The sequence below is a fragment of the Cetorhinus maximus genome, chromosome 5 (genome assembly GCF_964194155.1).
Source record: "Cetorhinus maximus chromosome 5, sCetMax3.hap1.1, whole genome shotgun sequence".
Taxonomy (NCBI): domain Eukaryota; kingdom Metazoa; phylum Chordata; class Chondrichthyes; order Lamniformes; family Cetorhinidae; genus Cetorhinus; species Cetorhinus maximus.
In genome coordinates, this window is record NC_135883.1 from 93,779,806 (window position 1) to 93,791,969 (window position 12,164).

At 46.8% G+C, this 12,164-nt stretch overlaps 1 protein-coding gene across 2 annotated transcripts in view; it reads right to left on the reverse strand.

The window, feature by feature from the left end:
* Positions 1–12,164, reverse strand: part of lama4 (laminin, alpha 4) — a 216,703-nt gene that overhangs the window by 67,120 nt on the left and 137,419 nt on the right. For both annotated transcript variants that reach the window (XM_078542209.1, XM_078542210.1), the window contains exon 24: positions 4,808–4,941. In XM_078542209.1, the coding sequence (XP_078398335.1) occupies positions 4,808–4,941 (134 nt within the window). The remainder of the gene's footprint in view (positions 1–4,807; positions 4,942–12,164) is intronic.

Consider the following 12,164-nt stretch of genomic DNA (forward strand, 5'->3'; position numbering starts at 1 on the left):
TCAGTTATATGGAAACTGTAGGATTGATTCCATGCTCTATGTTCCATTGCTCAAAACGCTGTAACACTAGAATATTACATCATCACCCCATTTTCTATTCAAATTCATTGATAATTAATGTTGTATTGTCCATTATAATGTGCGCTTTTAATCATATCCGTAACAGAAAGCATATTGCACCAGCTGTTTTTCTGTAATACCATCATAGTCTGGATAATTCCTTTCCTGCAAGGGATTTTAGCCAGATGATGCAACATCTTGAAAGTGCACAGAAACAGCAGCTTGACAAATTGTAATTGCATGGAATTGATTTGAAACTGACAAGACAGAATGGTTGAAAAGGGCATTCTGTTGCTTTAGTGGGGTCACATATACCAATTAAACGCAATGTTGAGGCTCTGATTGAATAATTAGTTCCTTAAGCATATTACTAACAACAGTTCCTTCAAAAATAATTTTTATCGATTAATTCTCTGCTTGACAATATGGGAATAATTTTCCAAGAACTAAACTACTCAGTAATTAGGTCGGTACAGTGGGTACATACATACACACATTTATCTTGCTGTTTTGCTGGCCAATCTCCTCTCCTGAAGGCTACCTGATGGCTTACATAAAAACATAAGAAACAGGAGCAAGAGTCAGCCATTTGGCCCCTCAAGCCTGCTCTGCTAGTCCCTAAGATTATGGCTACTCTGATGTGACCTCAACTCCACTTTCCTGTCTGCCCCTCCATAACACTTGACACCCTTGTCGATTAAAAACCTGTCTAATCCAGCCTTGAATATATGCAATGACCCAGCCTCCACTGCTCGCTGGGGGAGAGAATTCCAAACACTAGTGGCCCTCTGAGAGAAGAAACTCCACCTCATCTCTGTCTTAAATGGGAGGTGCCTTATTTTCCCCTAGTTCTAGATTCTTCCACATCCTCTCAACATCTACCCTGTTATGCCCCTTCAGAATTGTATCGTACAATTAAGATACAGAATTGTATCTTAACAAAGCAGGTACCATCTCTACATCACTGATTGCACTTCCATGTAGAAATGATGAAAGTGTCAGCAGCCTGTCCTGACTGCAGGGTGTTTGTTAGTGCGGTCGGGGAGGGTTTAAACTAGAATGGCAGTGGGGTGGGAACCTGAGCAGAGGGATGGAGGAGGGGGAAACAGGGATAGAAATGAAAGACAGAAAGGTAAGAAGCAAAAGTGGAAGGCAGAAAACACAAGGGCAAAAAACAAATGCGGCCATAGTACAAAGTAAAGCTAAGATGACTAACAAGGTTAAAAAAACAAGTCTAACAGCATTGTATATTAATGTGCAGAGCATTCACAATAAGAAATAAATCAACAGTGCAAATAGATATAAACTGTTATGTTATAGTTGTAATTATGGAGACATGGCTGCAGGGTGACCAAGGATGAGAACTGAACATCCAGGGGTATTCAATATTTAGGAAGGACAGACAAATAGGAAAGGAAGATGGGGTAGCATTTTTGGTAAAGGAGGAAATCAACGCAATAGTGAAGAAGGATATTGGCTCGGAAAATCATGATGTGGAATCTGTTTGGGTGGAGATAAGAAACACCAAGGGGCGGAAAACATAGGTAGGGGTTGTCTATAGGCCCCCAAACAGTAATGGAGATGTAAAAGAAAGCATTAAACAGGAAACTAATGACACATACAATAAGGGTACAACTGTAATCATGGGTGACTTTAATCTACATAGATTGGACAAACCAAACTAGCAATAATACTGTGGAGGAGGGTTTCCCGGAGTGTGTACGTAATGGTTTTTTAGACCAATATGTTGAGGAACCAGTTAGAGAGCAGGCTATCCTAGACTGGGTATTGTGCAATGAGAAAGGATTAATTAACAATCTTGTTGTGCGGGGTCCCTTGGGGGAAGATTGACCATAAAATGATAGAATCGTTCATTAAGATGGAGAGTGAAGAAGTTGAATCCGAAACTAGGGTCCTGAACCTAAATAAAGTGAACTGCGAGGGTATGAGGTGCAAGCTGGCAATGATGGATTGGGAAACCTTACTAAAAAGGTTGACAGTGGATAGGCAATGGCTAATATTTAAGTAACGTATGCATGAATTACAACAGTTATTCATTCCTGCCTAGCGCAAAAATGAAATAGGAAAGGTAGCTCAACCATGGCTTACAAAAGAAATTAGGGATACTATTAGATCCAAAGAGGGGGCATGTAAAATTGCCAGAAAAAGCAGCAAACCTGAGGATTGGGAGCAGTTTAGAATTTAGCAAAAGTGAACAAAAAGATTGATTAAGAAGGGGAAAATGGAGTGTGAGAATAAACTTGCAAGGAACATAAAAACTATTGCAAAAGCTTCTATAAATATGTGAAGAGAAAAAGATTAGTGAAGACAAATGTAGGTCCCTTACAGTCAGAAATGGGGGAAATTATAATGGGGAACAAAGAAATGGCAGAAGAATTGAACACATATTTAGGTCCTGTCTTCACAAAAGAGGACATAAGTAATTTCCCAGAAATGTTAGGGAACCAAGGGTCTTGTGAGAGGGAGGAATTGAAGAAAATCAGTATTAATAAAAAAATTGGTGCTAGAGAAATAATGGGATTAAAGGCTGAAAAATCCTCAGGGCCTGGTAATCTACATCCCAGAGTACTAAAGGAAGTGTCCCTGGAAATATTGGATGCATTGGTGGTCATCTTCCAAAATTCTATAGACTCTGGAACAGTTCCTACAGATTGGAGGGTGGCAAATGTAACCCCACTATTTAAAAAAGGAGGGAGAGAAAAAACAGAGAATTACAGACCAGTTAGCCTAACATCAGTAATGGGGAAAATGCTACAGTCTATTATAAAAAAATGTGGTAACAGAACACTTGGAAAGCATTAATGGGATTAGACAAAGTCAGTATGGGTTTATGAAAGGGAAATCATGCTTAACTAATCTACTGGAGTTTTTTAGGAATGTAACTAGTAGAATAGATAAGGGAGAACCAGTGGATGTGGTGTATTTGGATTTCAAGAAGTCTTTTTAAAAGGCCCCACATAAGAGGCTAGTGAGCAAAATTAATGCACATGGGATTGGGGGTAATATACTGACATGGATTGAGAATTGGTTGACAGACTGGAAACAGAAAGTGGGAACAAATGGATCTTTTTCCAGGTGGCAGGCGGTGACTAGTAGTGTACTGCAGGGATCAGTGCTTGGGCTCCAGCTACTCACGATATATATAAATGACTTGGGTGAGGGAACTAAATGTAATATTTCTAAGTTTGCTGATGACACAAAACTGGGTGGGGTTTTGAGTTGTGAGGAGGATGCAAGGAGGCTTCAGGGCAATTTAGACAAGTTGTGTGTGTGGGCAAACACATGGCAGATGCAGTATAACATGAATAAATGTGAAGTTATACACTTCAGTGCGAAAAACAGAAAGGCAGAGAATTATCTAAATGGTGATATATCGGGAAATGTGGATGTACAAAGGGATCTGGGTGTCCTTGTACACCAGCCAATGAAAGAAAACAGGCAGGTACAGCAAGCAATTAGGAAGGCAAATCACCTTCATTGCCTAGCATTTCCTGTACAGTATGACTCAGAACAACACACCTGGCAGCTCCGCTCGCTCCTCTCTATCCAGCCATCTCCTCACATACCCAGCCAACACTCACATTCACCATCATCCCCTTGCCCTCTTGCAGTTTCACTGCCACCCTCCACAGGTGATGTATCTCCCTCCTAGCCACACAAGCCACTTCTAACTCATAACTTTGAACTCTTTGCTTTCACTCCTTGCAGGAGAAGAAAGCACATGACCTTGGGGAGAGACAGAGACCCGGTGCAGGGTGGGGAGGTGGGGGCTGTGTGGTGATAGCATGGGTGGGGGTAGTGAGGGCAGCCCTTGGGTGACAAGCACCTTGACACTGAAGGAGGTGCACTGAAACCAAATGCCAGAACTTAATGCCATCCGAGCCAATATCAACTAATTGGGAACTGAAGCTGGGCCTGTCTGGTCTGTGCAGCTAAGCTTCTCACCAATTTAATATTCTTGACTATCAGAAGTGCAAGCTATATCTTATTATAAGATTAAGATTGATTAAAATGGATTCTGGCTCACATTCCAACCTCAATTTTTAATGTGTCAGCCAATTAATGGCAGGGAGCAGGCTCACTGTCCTCAAGGTGGGTCCCAAGGCTGAAGGGCTCTTGGGAGACCCCCCAGCACGGCTACATTGGCAGCCCCACCAGCGGAGGTGGAAGCTGCTCATTTGAGATGGAGAGAGAGAGAGAGGGCACCTCAACACAGAGTCCTCCTCCTCTGAAGAGGCCAGTTTTACTTTTAAATTCTAAATGGCCACAGCTGCTTGGCCACGATTGTGGAGGAGCAATATCTCCACAGGGCGGCCAGCGGCTGCAGCTGTGCCCATGATGGGTGCAGGTGGGGGGTCCCTTGTAGGATTAATTGTGGCCCCTGCTTTTCTGCTGAGGTTGCCTTGACACATTGGCACTGTTTCAGCCCAATGTGCAAAGCCAGCATGCCAATTGGAAATCTCAGTCTGCAAGAGAAAGGGGTCTTAATTGGCCTAAATTGACTACCTGCCCACAAGTGGCAAATAGCCACTCTGACCCTGACCTGGCCTCTTTAAAAACGGAACGCGGCACAAACTGGCACAATGGTCGGTGATACAAGATCATGGGTCTGTGCTCCCTTCTCCTGATCCCCACCCCACATCCAACCGAAGATGCTGTCCCTGGTGCTACAAAAGTGAAAACGCCATGCCTTGCCAGAGTGTGACAAATACAGTGATCTGTTTACCTTGTACAGGGTCGGTTGGTTGTTGTGTTCAGTTTGTATATCTGCTTGAAGTTGTAGAGGCTGATTATGTCATCATTAAGTGTGGCCAGTTCAATGCAGCCAACAAAGCCAGGAATGTTTAAGCTGGCAGGAAGCTGTGACAATAAAGACAGAAAAAGCTCCATTAACGTGCAAAACACAGCCCTAACCTTATGGAAGGCAAGGCACAGAAACAGTGACATGCATTTAATGTTATTCTGTCAACCTGTCATCTTGCTGTCACCCTTATTAGGATATTATTCTGTCTCCTGCTTATGAATATTCTGACAGTTTAATAAGAAAGACAATGCATAAGTAGTACAAAGAAGTTACATAATGTGGTTGAACAACATTATGATTCACTGCTTCACAAAATGATTTAAAGTTCACTTCTTTCTATAATCTAATTGACTAATTACTGCTCTTATTAGAGACTAGCAAGATATTTCGATTTCACTCACTCCCAGGGAAAATCCTAAATCTTCCAAAACTTAGAAGTTACTTCAATAATGATCTCATTATGGCAGCAGTACATGAGCTATATAACTGTTTCGAGTCAATAGAAAATTCATAAAAAGGAAACCTGGTTAATATGCCTGGAGGAAGTGGAAGTCTATTGAAATAACTCCTAACGCCATCAAAACTTATCCAGGATAAGCATTATAATCAAAAGGAAAAAAATACAAGCACAGCATAAAATGCGGTAGACACATGGGAAAGCATACAATAAAAGCAAAACGCTGCAATGCTGGAGATCTGAAATAAAAACAGGAAGTGCTGGAAAAACTCAGCAGTTCTGGCAGCACCTGTGGAGAGAGAAACAGGATTAATGGGCAGAATTCTCTCAAAATGAAACTAAGTGCGATGGTGGGTGGTTTCGGCAGTGTCCAGAACAGTGGCAACTCACGCCCGATTCTGCGCTTGGAGCCTCACTACTCATGCAGGGGCGCATTTCACTCCGAATCATCTGGCAGGTCGAGAGCTGATTCATCCACCCGCCGTCAGCTGTTGGGTTCGAAGGTCTGGGTGCCATATTTAAACGCCTGTCCAACACAATCTCAATCTCTCCAGCCCACCAGAGATGTCTGCAACTCATAAGAGAAATGCCAAGAGCCTCAGGACGAAGTTGGCACCCGATTTCACCCACAAGGCCCTCTGGGCCTTGGTCAGATGGGTGCAGGAACAACAGCACATGTTCTACCGCATGGCTGGCTGCAGGAAGCACAGCAGCCTCACCTCTCGGGCCTGGAACACCGTAGCGGAGCAGGTCAGCACCACTGACACCTGCGCCCAAAATGCCACCCAATGCAGGAAGAGGATGAATGATCTCATCCGCTCAGTCAGGGTAAGTCATCCTTCAACACCCTCTAATATCAAACTCTCATCATGGCATCATGCACTCAAATGGCTACTCTTTTCAGGGGTTTCATGCAACCATTAGTGGGTTGTCCAGCAAAGTCTTGCCGACTTTGTCCTCGCGCCTGCTCTCCGTGGCCACACACCCTGGTGGGCACCATCAGGATGTAGGTGATATGACGACGAGGCACCTTGACCTCCCTCCGGGTGCACCACCTCCTGCAGGGGTCAGGGCAGGGTCCCTGGGCACCCACAGGGAGGATGAGTGTCAGCCAGATACCCTGAGAGCCTCCTCTCAAGACACTCCAAGAGTGTACAGCCACTCACAGCCCCCTCTGCCTGTGACCCCAGCCATTCCAGCCTCTTAGGCTGAGGGCACTTCTGCCCCTGAGCAAGTGACCCTTATTGGGCAGGGGCCCTCCAGGCCACGGGCCACCAGAGGATGTCCGCCAAGGTCATCACAGACATCAGTACAAAGCAGTCAGCAGACTGCCTCCACCTCTTCTGCAGATGTCGGGGCTGCTCCCAGGAGTAATGCCAGAGTTAGAAAAGTTAAGAAAAATTGATGTCACTTTTGGGTCACGGGTGTGCTAGACATGTAACTAAATTGCACTTTTGTTAATACATTTGATGGTTATGTGAATGTTCCTGTCAACTGAAGGTGTTGTGATTTTGTACTTTGGAGTCCTCTTATTTCGAGGTTTAGCCTTCCTCCCACTCAGTGATACTGTCCCACTGTGAGATTCACAGTCCTGTGATGTCAACCTCAGTTGAACTAATATCCACACCCCTTGTGATATGTCAGGGAGATGTGTTTAAATTTTTATTGGAGGTGTGTGATGTAAGCGTTTCTAACCCTTCTTCCTCAAAGAACCCCATTGAGTGAGGGCAGCTCATCAGCATTGATAATCTAGCAGCATTTGTGCCTCCTCAGTAGTAGTGGCAGAAGAAACGACATACATGGGAGGAGGAGATCCCTAGGCATGTCCACATCTCAGTTGCAGCAGTGTTTGCATCATTAGGTGGCAGCGAAGGCTTCAAGTCTTCTCTCGCATCGCTCTTGTTTCTAAGTGGGCTCTCAGTTCTCAGAGTGAGCTCACTCAAAGGGCCCCATAGGCCAAAACAGAGGTCATGGCCTGGTGATTTGTGAGGCCAGAAGTGTGAATGCAGGACTCATTCTTGCTGCAAGTGGGTGGACATCCCCAGAGTTGAAAGAAGATGGCATTGAGGGCTAGGAGAGATGTGGCCATATTCCTTCACTTGACTTTGCCCTTCCTGGAACCTGTCAGCGATTAACGTATCACGGGCACATCTCCCATGTCTTCCTTCCTCCATGGCATGATCGTGCTCATACTGACCATCAGCAGCCTCCTGAGGTTCCTGGGCCTCCAGAACTTCATCCTCTTCCAGCTCATCTTTTGGCAGGGGGTCACCTCTTTACATAGCCAGATTGCGAAGGGTGCAACACACTGCAATGATACGAGAAACCCTGTTGGGAATGCATTGGAGTAAGCCACCTGAGCGGTCCAAGCATCTGAAATACATTTTCAGAAGCCCCATGGTCTGCTCTATAAGGGAGCGTGTGAAGCTGTGAGCAGCTTTGTACCTCTCCTCAGAACGACTCCAAGGGTGACACACCATTGTCATCATCCAGCTTTTAAGTGGGTACCCCTTATCCCCAAGCAGCCATCCCTGCAGACGTAATGGCCCCTCGAAAATCTCATGCACCTGGAAGTGACTCAGGTTGTAGGAGTCATGGCAACTCCCAGGGTACCATGCACAAATGTGCAGTATGTGCTTCTGGTGGTCACACACCAGTTGTACACTGATGGAATGGTAGCCTTTGTGGTTTATAAACATTAGTGCCTATTGACATGGAATCTGTATAGCCACATGGGTGCAGTCTATTGCACCCTGCACTCTTGGTAAGCCTGAGATAGTGATGAAGCCAGTGAATCTTGCAGCCTGGTTATCTTTGTCCAGAGCAAACCTGAGATAATGGGCCTTCCTGTAAAGGGTCTCTGTGACCTCCTTTATGCATTGGTGTGTTGTGGGCTGAGTGATGCTGCACAGCTTGCCTGTTGTTCCTTGGAAAGCACCAGAGGCCAAGAAATTGAGTCCAGTTGTCACCTTCAAAGTCACTGGCAGGGATACCCTCCAACTCCACGTGGCATCAGGTCTTCACAAAGAATGTGGCATATATGATGTACCAGATCTCAGGACAAGCACAGGGGTGCATGGCTTTGCGTCTCACTCATCTGTAAATAGGAGACACTTGGACGATAAACCCTAGGTCTGGTGAGTTGACCCTGTCGCCTGGGTCTCTCCTCCTGACCCTCCTGTCCATGTTTTCACTCCATTTGACCAAGTCCTTCTTGCTGGAGCTGCCCATGGAGTTGCCTCTCCCTCCTTTGCCTCCTGCATTGCATTAGGACCCTGACAAAGGCAACATTGAGCCTTGGATCCTTATCTGCTTTTGCCTTCTCCCTGAAGGGAAATATTGAAGACATTAATGATTTAAAGGACACAAAAACAAAGCTCAGAGGATGACACATTTTGAGACTGTAAGGGTCCTTAGTTTTTCCTGCCCTACTTTCATGCCATCTTGTTCCTGATCTAGCACACAGATCAAGGTGACCAAGATGGCACCGGAGATATGTAACATCATGAGCCCTGTGTGGGATGCTAAAGTTTAAGTGAGATGAGTGACCCAACCTAGCTCTGCTACAATCTCTGATGTGGCATATTAATGACCAATCAGTTGTTCAGGGTCAATGAGTGGATGCCTTTTGGGCCATTAGGAGCGTCAAATCTGGTAAACACGTGACAGGCTTTTATTGATGGAATGCCATATCTGATACAGCTGTGCCTCCCTCACTATTGCCTGCATTCTCAAATTCTACATTCCCATGTGACTGTGATGTGTAGCCACTAAGTTCTGAGTAGCCCTTTAACAGTGCTCATGAAACCATTGGCTTTCAGTGGCTTTCGTCGCAAGGAGGTCTTCCTCCTTTCTTTCTTGCCACTTAGAGAAGGACCAGAGGGTGGGCAGGGGGGGACATGGAAGCTAAACGTGCAACTGCTGACCCCAGAGAACATTGAGGAGCTCAAGAGGGATTACAAAGGTTGGAGAACCGTGAAACCCCTCTTTGAGTCCCTGACACACTGGTGGGAAGCGATCAAGGGAAACATCAAGAGGTTTTTCATTCTCAAAGGCACCCAGAAAGCTAGAAAGGAACAGAGGGAAATGTCCCGACTCCAGAAAAACATGCAGAATCTGCTCCGGTGCAGTCGATGGGGGTCAATGTCAAGGAGGAACTCCAAGAGGTAAAGAGCCAGCAAGCCTCGCTCTTTGCCTCAGAGGCCTCCAAGATCATCTTCCGTTCCAGAGTCCGCTTCGTGGAGCAGGACGAGACATGCTCACGTTTCTTCTTCCAAAAGGTACACAGAGAGAGCTCTGTGATCAGCAGCCTGAAGGAAGAAGACGGCTCAGTAAAGTCATCACAGTCCGACATTCTGAGGATCAGCTAATCCTTTTATGCCGGATTGTGTGACGTGAAGCCCACGGACAGCACGGCCTCCCAGTCCTTCCTGTCCTATATCACGGAGGTCTAAGACGACAGTACACGGGAGAGCCTGGACAAACCGCAAACTCCTGACGAACTGACTAAGGCCCTTGAGTCCTTCGAGAAGAGTAAAACTCCCGGAAGCGACGGCTTGCCGGTGGAGTTGTATTCGGCTCTGTGGGACTGGATCTGCCCAGACCTGCTAGAAGTGTACGAGAGTATGCCCCTGGCCGGCAGTATGTCAGAATCCATGAGGAAAGGCATTATCACCCTCATCTACAAGCACAAGGGGGGAAGGGAGGAAATTAGAAATTGGCAACCCATTTCACTGTTGAATGTGGACTATAAGATTCTGTCCAAGGTCATCGCCAATCGGGTCAAATCCGCTCTGGAATTGGTGATCCACCCTGACCAGACCTGCACTGTGCCGGGCAGGAAGATCTCTGACAGCCTAGCGCTGCTCAGGGATACGATTGCCTATGTACAGGACAGGGGTGTGGATACCTGCCTCATCGGCCTGGATCAGGAGAAGGCTTTTGACAGAATATCGCACACCTACATGGTGGATGTGCTCTCCAAAATGGGGTTTGGGGAGGGAATTCGCAATTGGATCCAACTACTCTACACTAACATCAGTAGTGCAGTCTCAATCAATGGGTGGGAATCAGATAGCTTTCCGATTAAATCTGGATTCAGGCAGGGCTGTCCTCTCTCACCTGTTCTTTTCGTGTGTTGCATAGAACCCTTTGCTGAGTCCATCAGGAAGCATCTGGGCATAAGAGGAGTGATGATCCCAGGCAGTGGAGGCACTCAGATCAAAGCCTCCCTGTACATGGATGATGTCGCCGTCTACTGCTCGGATCCGCTGTCGGTGCGCAGACTGATCCACATCTGCGACCAGTTCGAACTGGCCTCAGGAGCCAAGGTAAATCGTGGGAAGAGCGAGGCCATGTTCTTCGGGAACTGGGCTGACCGATCCTTTGTCCCCTTCACCGTCAGGGCTAAAGGCCTGAAGGTGCTGGGGATATGGTTCGGAGGGACCAGGGCATGCATTAGAAACTGGAAGGAGCGAGTGTCTATGATGAAAAGGAAACTGGGCATGTGGGAGCGACAGTCCCTCTCCATTGCGGGTAAGAACCTGGTCATCAGGTGTGAGGCACTCTCGCTGTTGCTGTACGTGGTGCAGGTCTGGCCCATTCCACACTCCTGCGTGGTGGCGATCACCCGAGCCATCTTCCGCTTTATCTGGAGGTCGAAAATGGATCGTGTCCGCAGGGACGCGATGTACAAGCCTCTAGATAAAGGGGGAAAAAACATTCCCAACATCGCCCTCATACTGATGGCCACCTTTGTGTGTGGCTACATCAAGCGGTGCGTAGACCCTCAGTACGCAAACACCAAGTGTCACTACGTGCTGAGGTTCTACCTGTCCCCGGCGTTGCGAAGGATGGGTCTGGCCTCGCTGCCGCGGAACGCTCCAAGTAGTTGGACCATGCCGTACTACCTGTCCCTCGTGGAAAAATTTATGCAGAGAAACACCTTTGACCACAAGTCCAGCAGGCAGTGGTCGGCACGTAACGTCTTAGAGGCCCTGAGGGAAAAGGAGAAGGTGGATCCTGTGGGATGGTTCCCCGAGCAGGCTGTCAAAGTCATTTGGCAGAATGCCTCATCGCCAGAACTTTCCAACAAGCACCAAGACGTAGCTTGGCTGGTGGTGAGAAAGGCCCTCCCCGTCAGATCCTTCCTACACACCAGGAGTCTCACTCCCTCGGCACGTTGCCCTCAAGGTGGCTATGGTGGGGAAGAGACCGTTGTTCACCTCCTTGTAGATTGTGCCTTTGCTAAAAAGGTCTGGAGCGAGATGCAGTGGTTTCTGTCGAGGTTCATCCCGAGCAGTTCTGTGACACAGGACTCTGTGCTCTACGGGCTGTTCCCAGGGACACACACCGAGACAAACATCAACTGCAGCTGGAGGATCATCAACTCAGTGAAAGATGCTCTTTGGTCTGCCCTAAACTTGTGGGTCTCCCAGCGCAAAGAGTTGTCCCCGACTGAGTGTTGCAGACTGGCACATTCCAAAGTCCAGGACTACGTGCTGAGGGACGCACTAAAGCTTGGGGCAGCTGCCGCAAAGGCCCAATAGGGAAGGGTCGCTGCCTAAGACCTTTCTGCCACAGTGCACCGAGGGGCTGGGAACTGTGTAGAGCCCCTCGGGCTGTACAGCTCAAAATGAATGTCGGAAAATGATTGTAATATTCATTGTTTGTACTGATGCACCTTGTGATACATGTTGTAAAAGTTGAACCTGATTGTACTTTGGTAATGGTGATTTTGAAATGGTTTGGAATGTGGTTGAAGATATTTTATGAATAAAGTATATTTTTGCAAAAAAAAGTCTTCCTCCTTTCTTTCTAAGC